The 12,089-nt window shown below is 36.3% G+C and overlaps 1 protein-coding gene across 2 annotated transcripts in view; it reads right to left on the bottom strand.

Annotated features, from left to right (window-relative positions):
- Positions 1-12,089, bottom strand: part of LOC136033273 (epithelial splicing regulatory protein 1-like) — a 219,262-nt gene that overhangs the window by 912 nt on the left and 206,261 nt on the right. For both annotated transcript variants that reach the window (XM_065714031.1, XM_065714032.1), the window contains 2 exons: positions 9,600-9,728; positions 3,657-3,911 (listed from right to left, as the gene is read on the bottom strand). In XM_065714031.1, coding sequence (XP_065570103.1) covers positions 3,657-3,911; positions 9,600-9,728 — 384 coding nt within the window. The remainder of the gene's footprint in view (positions 1-3,656; positions 3,912-9,599; positions 9,729-12,089) is intronic.

Here is a 12,089-nt window from a genome sequence, read left to right as displayed (position 1 = left end):
GGTGGCGGCCAATCACACTTCATTGGGTGCGTTCAAGGTTCAAAGGGGCAACGATTTCAAGCCACGAAGGGTTCCAATAGTGACCGTGTCGTTTGAATCGATTAGTGGATTCTGAGTAATATTTGAAGGTGTTCATCCAGAATATTGACTAGAATTTACACCTTTTTTCAGCTTGGGTAGTGGAAATCGATCTACCCATCTTCCGTAGTAGATCGATCAAGATAGCTGCTGCTATTTGCGGAAGTATTCTTGAGATTGAAGGGTTGCGGTAGGAGTGCCACCGCACATGCCTTTGGATTAAAGTAATCTTTTAAAATGAGGAATTCATCTCTCTGCATTATCGTCATTTTGTGTTAGAAGGGTACTGTCGTTGCTTCATATTAAAGTTTTATATTTTTATTTTTACCAAAGGCTTCTCTGAGAGGCTGGTTGAAATATCTCGAGTCTGATGGCTCTGTGGGCTTCTCCATATCTGTTGCTTCTTGATTTCATCAATGTCTTTTGATGTCTAGCCAAGCTCATCACCTTCATTGTTTCCTGCGGCCCTTGAAGGCAGATGACGTCTCATTATCAAGCAGTCACTTCTTTCTCGAAAGGAGCTTGATGGTTTTTTTCACAGAGACCCAATTTTTTTAGTTTCCATTTTCTTCCAGCAATCTTTTTTGCTTGATTTTTAGTATTTTTTCTGATTGACCTCTATTCGTCCCCAGTATCACTCAGGAACTCATCAGAGTCTTCTAGGCAAGGAGGCTGAACCAATTGGAGGTTGCAGAAACCGTAAAAATGCCTTCCTGGCGTTCTACGTCGTCCCTCTGTGTGGGGCGGGGGGAATTGCCTTTTTTCACACAGCCAGTTTCAGGCTTGTGAACACTTTACTATTATGCGTTTGAGGGTATTTTTGGAGCTGGTTTCAGTAGCTCTATAGATTATACAGCCTGGTGGCTGATGTCTTCCTGGAAAATCTCTCCCCCGTCACTGCAGAAAATCCCCCTAGAAAATTTACACTTTCCGCGCGGAGAAAGACGAAAGGGAGAAGATAAGTATTCATCATAAAAGATCATTAAACGGGCTAATTTTGAAAAATCAAAGAATTTTTGCCCTTCTAAGTGGCCAAACATATTTGAGGGTAACTAGTGCCCTTCCTACGCTCCTTTTTTCCAAAGCTATCCAAGCGAAATTTTGAGATAGTCCTTTGGTTCAGTATAATTGAAAGGTCAAGTCCAATAAATATCCCTCTGGAGATGATATGACCCTCCAAAGCTCCTAGGGAAAGGGCTGTAAGTTTTGCAATTTGTCCATTGTCAGTATGTCCGTGTAATCTGTCCAAGGCACTGTGTTTTTTCTCCCAGGGCACAACTTACAACCCTTTTCCCAAGGTTCTGGGGGGTTGTGTCAACCCCGAAGGCCTTGCTGCATGATTTTATATTATTTGGACTAGTTTGAGTACTTTTCAGTGGGAAACATTGTGGCATTTTTCTTGGGTGAGGTTTTTGCTTGCAGAAAGATTTTCATGGGGTGGAAATTCAGCTAGGGGATACTTTCTAACGGGAAGTTTCCTGGATTCATACACAATTCTAGTATTTCCGGGAAGTATTTCCTGGATACGCAATTCTACATATGGAGAGAATGTTAGGTGGGAAGTTGTTATCTGGGGTAGATTTTCAGGGGGAAATTTTAGTGGGGGCCTAGCACCCCAGGGCTGATAATAGAGCTTTCCATCGAACAGGTGTAAGAGGGTAGTCCAGTTGTGGTTGCACCTATTCAGCCGTGGAACTCCAGGCAATCCTATACAATGGCTTGTACTTGAACAGAGTGTTGGCATCACAAGGATGTGCAGCAGAGAAAACTCCATAAGTCTTTGCCCTTGCTTGCAATTATCTTTGAACCCAAAAGTGCGTCCAACTCTTTCATTGTCTGCTTCTGCAATGATCAGAAGGTTTTGCCTTGTCATGGATTTAATCAACTCTGTTAGCTTATCATAGAACTTGTCCATTACGAATTCTTCACAGATTCTTGTGGAAGTATATGAAATAATAACAGTGATGCTGAAAAAACTCGCTTTTAAAACAAGCCAAGTTCAATCACGACGGTTTAGTTTGCTATTGTAGGATGTTAACTGCGGCTCTATTATTCAGAAGAGGTCCTGCGCTGGCTTAACCAGAGCAGTCACATGATACCAATGAAGTGAAATCTGTCCTTGGGGAGTAAAGACAAGGCCATTTTCAATTGTTTCGTTCGTTCTTGTTTTGGATAGGCGTTGTCCAGGGATGTCCGTGTTGTAAGGTCTGAATTCTTGTTGTGATAAAATGCCTACCAAAATACCCAAAAAATAAATTCTGAATTCTCTTGTAATAAACACTCTTGTTGTCAAACACACCATTGAACTAACATTCCAGCACCCAATACAAAGGGGTTGTTATAACTTAAGCATGGGTCATCTCTCCGGCTTTCATTAGTGTAGCTGGATCCTCAGGCGTATTACTTGTCGAGGTGGCCTTTAGATGTAAGAGCCTAATTACGATTGTCTGCCCTTCCCATATGAATCACGGGAATATATTTAACCGTATGGTTTTCAATTCCCGGCGGCAATACTTCTGGATATTAGCCGGTATCTGTCAGAGATGGGTTGACAGAGCTGTCGCCACCTCACTAACTTGGAGGACCGTGCAACTAGAATTTCTGCTGTGAGGATGGTGATGGAGGAGTCACCAATGGGTCTTCCCATGAATTTATCTTATATGAAGAACAATAACATCAACAACCCTCTCTAGTCTCAACAAGCTTAGAAGGGTGGCTTTTCAATCTTCAAATACTTAAGCTAAATCCTTATATATGTAGTTCCCAGCACATTGTATCAATTAGGCCGGATCCAATTTCACCTTCATATATTGCACGGGAATCACCCAGCAGCTACAAAAAGAAAAAAATTAATTCAGCCTATAAAATGCTTTGTCAAAGTGTTAAGGCCATTTTTGGCTTTTGGTCTGTTCATACCTTTTCTAACCTTGCATATTTCTAATTTTCAAAAAGCAATTTCCTAATAGTTTTCTTTTGATTGTTTCACAAATGGGAAGTTTTTAGGGTACAAGCACATTTTCTTCAGTGTTGCCAAACTGAACTGTGAAAATAAATAATTAAAGCTAATCAGTTAGTTTAACAACATTATTCGCCGCTAAAAGTCAAACACTAATAATCTTCCGCTTCTCTAAGACAAATACACCATCAGAAAAATGCTGCAACTTCCTATGCTGATGATAAGTGTCACATGTTTATAGTTCATTTTTAGCCAGTTTTTAGCTTATGTTTATTTGTTTTTAAATTTGGTGCCAACTACTGTCAAAAACAGCATAACTCAACATGAAGATATTTATTTGTAAAAGTCGCATCCGCCATTTCTTCCAATCTTTTAATATGTATACGGTTCATTCCAAACAATAAGTTAACATTTTTACTATCTTTGGTACTTCGAGGTAAGCGATTCTTCTAGTCTTAATTAATTAATTAAATTTAATTAATTAGTTAAATTAATTAAATAATTACAATTAATTATAACTGTAATTAATCATAATTAATTAATGAATTAATTAATCAATTAAATTAATTAATTGGAAAAATTTTATGTTAAAAGAGACGTATTGAAATAATATCATACTAACTTTTATAAGCTTTTGGTTTCTTCCTTCAGCTTCAATGCATAACTTGTCATATTTCTCCTTATGCTTTTTTTGGTCGTCTCGTATCTTTTCCAAAGACATCAGCGCAGAAGAAAATCCCTCCTTATACTTTTTCAGGGCATCTCTAGCGTCTTCCAATAAATTCAGCTTATTCTTGACCTCAGTCAAGTCTTTTTCAAGTAACAAAACACGTTTCTTTGACTTCACAAGTGCTTCATTCAGTTCTTGATTTTCTTCCTAAATCAGAATCAAAATGTTATCCTTAATTATAAAATTATACTTATAATTAATAATAAAAATTATAATATTATATTAAATTAACGCAGTCTAACCGATTTCTGTGGCTTTAAAATAGATCCATCGAAAGCATTCCTCTGATAGGTTGTCTGGTAGCATAGTTCAAAAGAAAAGAAAATTATTCTAGAAAAGAAAAAACATTAATGAAAGATTAGGACCTGTGGAAGATCCATGCATTGATCTTTTAGAAGGCAAATAATAAAAATAATTTATTGTAACCCTCGATACATAACAAAGACCTACTGAGAGGAGTGTCAACAAAAACAACGAAAAGAACTTTTGACAAAATTATGCACGAATTTTTTGGGTACTAGTTTTATTTTATTTTTTTTATCTTGGGGTGGAGAATTGAGATTTATAGAGACCATTCTACTTTATTGAAAAAAGAAAATTAGAAAGTGGGTTGCTCAGCATATGTATTCATTTTTGTTCTGTTGAATAAATAATAGAAAACAGGATAGCTATAAAAAAGCATGATCGACAATTCTAATAAAAGACTAGTTATATTAATTGATTTATTTTTGTTTAAACTTAAAAATTCAATTTTAGTCATCAATTCTTACATAATTTCTTGCAAATACTGTTTTAAAATTCCATTTACGTTAATGGGTATGACGATATGGATTTAAATCATGGATTTAGATGAAATTTATCATAAATATCTCAATTTCTAAATATGAATGGGATGAATCCAGTTATTGGGACAATTGTACGTGTTCGCAATTGCAATTGCAGTTGATGAAATTCTACGAATGACAGCTTACTTTTAAATACTCATTCAAGAATGGTCAAATGCTATGAAACTTTACAACTTATGGCACTTGGCACTTATTACAAGACACATCAGTTTGAAATCGACAATTCCATTGCCGCAGTAAGCAAATCTACGACCGTCATTATTTCATTCAATTTTTGACAAATCTGAAAAAAAAACATTAGGAAGTATGACTACTACCCGTCCAAAAAGGAATGCTTTGAAAATACTTCCAGAAACTTAGACAGAAAAGATTGGATTTGCTTTCAAGATGAATGCACCGATCTTGCACTTCATCTCGATGTTGTATATCAATTGATCAATAAATCTCTGTTCTGAATCGATCTATTGGTCGAGCTTTTTTATTCCTAACCAGTAGCAGGAAACCCAAGCTGTGCACCTCAAAGCAGTAGACCATTGGACCTTTCAACGATCCATACACCTGGTGCAGTCAAATGCCAGTGCACACAGGGTGCACTGAGTCTGGACAGCATACGGTCAAACAAATATGGTCTGAATAGTTTTTCATCAACTACGACGTCCCCAGCTTCAAACGAAGCGCCCTCGCTTTTAAGAACAGTGGCGAAGCAAATAACTGAGCGAACTACCCCAACTACAGTATCCTCGACATTTAACGACACGCCCTCGCTCTTTGGGATCGTGCCGAGGCCGATAAATGAGCAAACCCGACCCACATCAGCCAGATGAAAAACATTTTTTGATTATTCTGCTGGAATGTAAGATCAATGAAAGAATATCTGATGAATTGCACATGTGAGAAGGATGTGTGATCTCCCTTTCTGAAACGAGAGTCTGGAGCGTACTGTCCAATGGATACCCATAGCGGAATCACATTATAAGTACTGATTTTTGAACTATGGAGTACAGGATGGTTTCGAACTTCACGGAGTGGGGTTCATGCTGAGTACTACAGCTCAAAACAAGCTTATTGCTTGGCACCCTATTAGCCCAAGGATTGCCCTCATCTGCTTAAAGGCTAGACTGTTCAATATAAGCATCAAAGTGGCTTTGATATTGAATCAAAAAGCATCAATATAAGCATCCTTCTTGAAACATTAAAGTCGATAAAGTCGATGGTTCTTGAATGGATTCGGTCATTTTTAACAAATAGACGTTGTTAAATATTTGCTAATGGTAACTTATCAGATTCATTCGATGTAACTTGTTGGGTGTCCCAGGGATCATTTCTTGGACCATTACTTTTTATAATTAAAAAAAGACGAAGTATATCATCTTTGAACTTGGAAATGACCCAGTTTATGACAGCAAGATAAATACTATGTACCATGAAGAAATTGAACGAGTTGACCTCATTAAATATTTATGTATAATAATTTTTGAAAAGCTGGACTGGGCAATCCACATTAAATTCCTTTGTATGAAGCTGTCAAGAGGTTGGTGTTCTCCATAAACTGAAATTTATTTTTCCCAGAAAATATTACTGATCCTACATTTCAGTCTATTCCACTCACATCTTTTATATGGAACAAGCATTTGGGCTTCAAATTATAGGTCAGAATTGAAGCAAGTTCAAATTCTTCAGAATAAACCTATACATGCAATTTGCAAGCTTGAGCCTCGTCAGAGGGAGAAGGCGTTTTTAATAAAACTTAAGATATTAAATGTGGCTCGACTTCGAGAAAAAAAGATTGCTGAAACTTTATAAAGTAAGCACAAATACCGCACCTGAGTCGTTTATGTCGGCTTTTCGAAGGAATGATGAAATTCCCCAACATGATACTCGACATGCATCGCTACTAGTTACAGAAACGAAACGTCTCACGTCATCTGGTTTTTCAATCAAATTTACCGGACCGAAAATTTGATATTATTTGCCAAATACTTTGAGAAATGCTAATAGCCTACCCGTGTTCAAAAGTAAGATTAAAAGCTTCTTATTGGAAAATATTGAATTAGATCCTAGTTTCTTCTACCGATAGTTCTCTATGTTTCGTTTTATTAATTTTCTTTTCTTTTCTTTTCCCTTCTTCTTCTTTTCTTTTTTACCTTACATTTCTTTTCTTGATGAATGAATGAATACTGTCACCCGTTCCGGGCAGTGCTCTCTTAGGGTGTAATTAGTCTACATAAACATGTTAATAAACAAACAAAACTGAAAAAAAAACTGGAAAGACCGAAAAGACTCATTCTACATGGAGCAAGGGCGTACAGAAATGAGATTCTAAAGGAGATTTCCAATCTCCAGGAGATTGGAATGGCCGTGTTGGACCTACCGGCCAATCAGTATATGACGTCATTAGACGCTGCAAATATGGACATCGATGCTAAAATGGCGAGCACATCATCCTGTTTGCTCGCGACTACAAACTTGTTGTTGCAAAGTCAACAAAGGTTGACAACGCATCACTTGGCACAGTAATAATAATTTCACTGCAGTTCGGTTAGACTACATTCTAGTAAGGTGAAGATTGGGAAGTTCTGTCCAAGATGTCTGAGCCTACAAAGGACTTTGTACTAGATCCAACTCTGGGAGCATCCATACCCTTGTTGGAGCAAAGATCCTTCTCCTTCTTAGTACGAATTAGACAAAATAAAAACAAAAAAAAGACATACACAAAAAAAAAAGATTTGCAAAGCTACAAATAAGGAAACAGAGGAACTATAGCACAAAAAACTCAAAACCGTGTTTCTCATCATCGTAAGAATATAGTTAAGTGTGGCATTTGTCTTATAGCACAGTTGTCAAATTAAAAAAAATAAGAAATTTGAACATCCAATATGGGTTAAAACTCCTATCTAATTCACTCAGAAGAGTCAGCTATTACCAGATATTAAATAAAGAAAAACAAGTTTTTTTAACTGAAAGTAAGGAGCGAGATTAAAACTTAAAACGAACAAAAGTTACTCCGTATATGAAAGGCGATTTTCCTACTCAACGCCCCACTCTTTACGCTAAAATTTGACTCTTTCTCTTAACTCTACATTTTAAAACAGTAAAAACCTTTAGCGTAAAGAGCGGGGCGTTGAGGAGGAAAAACCCCTTTCATATACGGAGTAATTTTTGTTCGTTTTAAGTTTTATTGTCGCTCCTTACTTTCATTTAAAAAACTTGTATTTTTGTCGATTTTCTGGACGTTTTTTAATTAATGTATTTTTTTTTATCTTGGCTCTCCATGCATAAATAATTAAAACGAAATTTGCATATTAATTTTTTTGGGGCTAAATGGCTTTTTCATAGTTTTAATCGGAAGATTTTGAAAAAAGGGAGCGAGAGAGGAGGCCTAGTTGCCCTCCAATGTTTTGATTACTTAAAAAGGCAACTACAACTTTTAATTTTTTACGAGCGTTTTCATAAGTAAAAAATATACGTACTTTACGAATTAACTTACGTAGCAAACTTCTATATTCGTATTCTTTTATTGCGTATATGAGGGGGCTCACCCCTTGTCAATACCTCGCTCTTTACACTGAAGCTTAAATTTTGTCCCAATTCCTTAAGAATGACCCCTGAATCACAAAGGCCGTAGAATAAATAGTTGAAATTACTAAAAATACTTTAGCGTAAAGAGCGAGGTAATACGAGGAGGTAAACCCCTCATATGCGTAATAATTTCTTTTCGTTTTAAGTTTTAATGCTGCTCCTCACTTTCAGTAGAAAAAACTTTCCATATTTATTTTTTCATTGTTTTTTTTTAAATAATGCTAGAAAATCCTGCGCCCCCTCCATTGAAAGTCTCTTCCACAATAAAACATTCCTCCATTGAAAGATCCTCCCACGTAACCCCCCCCCCTTCAACTCTCCCCCCAAACCAAAAAAACCCCTGAAAACGTCTGTACACTTCCCAGTAACCATTACTATATGTAAACACAGGTCAAAGTTTGTAACTTGCAGCCCCTCCCACGGCGACTGCGGGGGAGTAAGTCGTCCCCAAAGACATAATTATTAGGTTATTCGACTATGGTGAATAAAATGGCTATCTCGGAATTTTGATTCGGTGACTTTGGGGAGAAAATGAGCGTGGGAGGGGGCCTAGATGCCCTCTAATTTTTTTGGTCACTTAAAAAGGGCACTAGAACTTCTAATTTCCGTTGGAATGAACCCTTTTTCGACATTCTAGGACCACTGAGTCGATACGATCACTCCTGGAAAAAAAAAAAAAAAAAAACAAATAAATACGCATCCGTGATTTGTCTTCTGGCAAAAAATACTAAAATTCCACATTTTTGTAGATAGGGGCTTGAAACTTCTACATTAAGGTTCTCTAATACGCTGAATCTGATGGTGTGATTTTCGTTAAGACTGTATGACTTTAATGGGGTATTTCCCCCTATTTTCTAAAATGAGGCAAATCTTCTCAGACTCGTAACTTTTGACGGGTAAAACTAATCTTGATGAAACTTATATATTTAAAATTAGCATTAAAATGCGATTCTTTTGATGTAACTATTGGCATAAAAATTCCATTTTTTAGAGTTTTGGTTACTATTGAGCCGGGTCGCTCCTTACTACAGTTCGTTACCACGAACTGTTTGAAAGGAAAGTGGGCCCAAAGAGAATACAACATTGCCAAACTAAATTCTGATCCAATCAAACACGATTTTCGCCTTCAGCTCCGTATATTATAATATCTATTGTAATATCCTATTGTAAATAGTTTTTAGGGTCTTACATTCTAAATTTATATGCTCCTTTAATAATTTCAAAATGTTCTGTTGTATTGTTTTCTTGTTTTTTCTTTTTAATGAACCCCGCATAATATCCCCACTGGCGGTTCATTATTCTGTTGTAATTATTCTGATTAATTAAAAAAAGAGTTGAAATTTACAATCTGATTTGGACTCCATGGTGATTGTTTTCAGATGAAAAAAAGACATAATGCCGTTTTTCCTACCTTGAGAGAGGAAATCTGAACTTGCTGTGATTCGACGATTTCTTTGTTATAGTCAGAGATCTCTTCTAGTGTATTCTCATGAGTCGCCTTGATTCGATCGTTTTGCTTTCTGTGTCGCTCTTTCAAATCCTAAAACGAGGAGGATCACAAAAAATTATCGACAACAAATTTTTGTTTAACTTAAGTGAATAGACACAGCTTTTCAGTAGAAAGGGAGAAAGAGGGGTGTTGTTAACAACTAAAAAGAATGGATTAAAGTAAATATGTTTTGATTATTTCCCAATTCTCTTCCGTCATTGATAAAAATTTACTTCTTTGAAGTAGGAGAGGGTATCCATGCTGCTTCGTTCAAAGATATACCCCCCCCCCCCCTTTCGATACTGAGTCTTGGCCATATCTTGGTATCTATTACGCCCTTTTTTCAAAATTTGGTGGGGTCGAGGGTCAAATATGTTAAGTATTAAGAGTTACACCTTAAAAAAATAAAGTATATATGTTGTTAAGGTATATGATGGCTGAGAGTTGAATCTACAGTCTGCTATATATATACATGTTATCTACAAAATATGAAAGAACATTGATGAAAGTTTAAGACCCGCTACAATCTTCTTTCACCTATCTGAGATGCTAATATAACATATGGTCCATACAAGATGTTGTATAGATTTCATTGCCTAAGTTAATGCATTCCTACATTCAGCAAAGAAATATAATGCAAGATGTACCTTTATTGCATATTCGTTGGATATTTAGTGTACTGTTAAGTTTATTCCCATACTACTATTAGTTTTTTCTATTGTTCTACCAATTAAAGGGCTTTAGGATCTGTTGAAAATATTCTTTATGCCATCAGTTTCCATTGAGATCATGCAACGGTTAAACTGAGTCCCAAGCAACTGAAGTTTCTAAACTGAGTCCAAGCATCCTCTGAAGTTTCTACGACCATGAGTCGGAGGTGGGGATAAGGAAGAAGCAGTCCCCTTCCTATAAAAAATAAATTCTGCTCATTTTTAGGTTTAATGTTGCTCTTTACTTTCATAATAGCAGCATAGACTAGAAATATTCCTAGTAATCAAGAGGGATTAAACATAAATTTTACATTTTTGATGTGTTTCTTAAAGATTGTCGTCCCCCTCCCCCCGGAGAAAATGATCCTCAAACAAACATCCTGAATACGGCCTTCAGGATGACACATAAATTTCAACTTCTACCCTCCTCTTGTCTCGTTCTTAGAATTAATTCTGTATTTATCTGAAGGCTTAATGAGAGCTGGGATGTTTTTGTGTTAAATTGAACCTTTGAGGAATCTCTTCTCTCCCAAACTAGCCAAAATATTTTTAAGGTTTATAGAAATTTTTCTATCTTAGATAAATTTCCTGTTGTTTTACAATTCCAAACATTTGCATATAAGGGCTTTAGACCTCTACAATGGGGTTCTATGATTGTTTGGTGGTTAGAGAGGGAGGGAGATGCCTCAAAGGGTGCATTTTAATATCAAAACATCCAAACTCTCAATGAGCCTTGAGATAAATACAAAATTAGTTCTAAAAAAGAGACGAGGGGAGGGTGGATGTAGAAATTGACACAAAATCCCCTGGCCGGCATCCAGGGCATTTATCTGTTTTTTTCTATAGGGGGGGGGGCCTATAAAAATATTAAAATTGTGAAATTGGTCGTTTGAAATTGAGAAAACTGGACACGATAGCCAAGGGTGGTGTGTGGAAAAAATTAGATTTTATTCGTGGATGGTGCTCTGGATGTCAGAAAAACATGGTTAACAATCAGCAAGTCTCCACGGTTCATCGCACCACCGACTATTAAGGTGATTTCCACTGTCATCCGTGGGCCTGCAAACATGAAGATAATTTAATTTCGTCTCTATCTGATACTAATCAAATTCTAATTTTATTAATTCTTTATATTTGTTCTTGCCGTTATGAATCCGGCTAACGTTAAAATTAAAGATTTGTTCCTTGCCAAATTTACAGGTTATCCCTTATAGCCGGTTCGAACCCTAGAAGGAATAAATACAAATACCAGAGACAACAATTTTTTTTGGCTACGATAAAAAAAAATACGACCATCAGATTCTTTCAGCCACGAGTCCACTTAGTTTTGATGACAATGAGAAGGAAAGAAAGAAAGGAAGAAAGAAGGCATCAACAAAGAAAACTAAGGGTGTTAAGCATGCATTTGAAAAGTTAAAAAAAAATCATCCTAACGTTTACTGGCAGGTCCTAAAAAGGGGCAAGATTCAGTAACAGATAGCCAACTCTCAGATTCCACTGATGATCTAGGTAGACTAGTAATTGCTGCACAGAATGAGCGAAAAGCTAAAAATAAAATTAGCGAAAAGCGAAAAAAATCGGCTTTGCAGATTGCAGCTAATTTTCATGCGAAGTTTCTAGTTGAAACAATGATTTCAGAAATCTATGATGCAGTACATGTTGAGTTTTATCCTGAATTTGGACTGATTGAAAAATATTTAAA

The sequence above is a fragment of the Artemia franciscana genome, chromosome 11, assembly GCF_032884065.1.
Source record: "Artemia franciscana chromosome 11, ASM3288406v1, whole genome shotgun sequence".
Classification (NCBI taxonomy): Eukaryota; Metazoa; Arthropoda; class Branchiopoda; order Anostraca; family Artemiidae; genus Artemia; species Artemia franciscana.
This window is presented reverse-complemented; position numbering and strand designations above follow the sequence as displayed.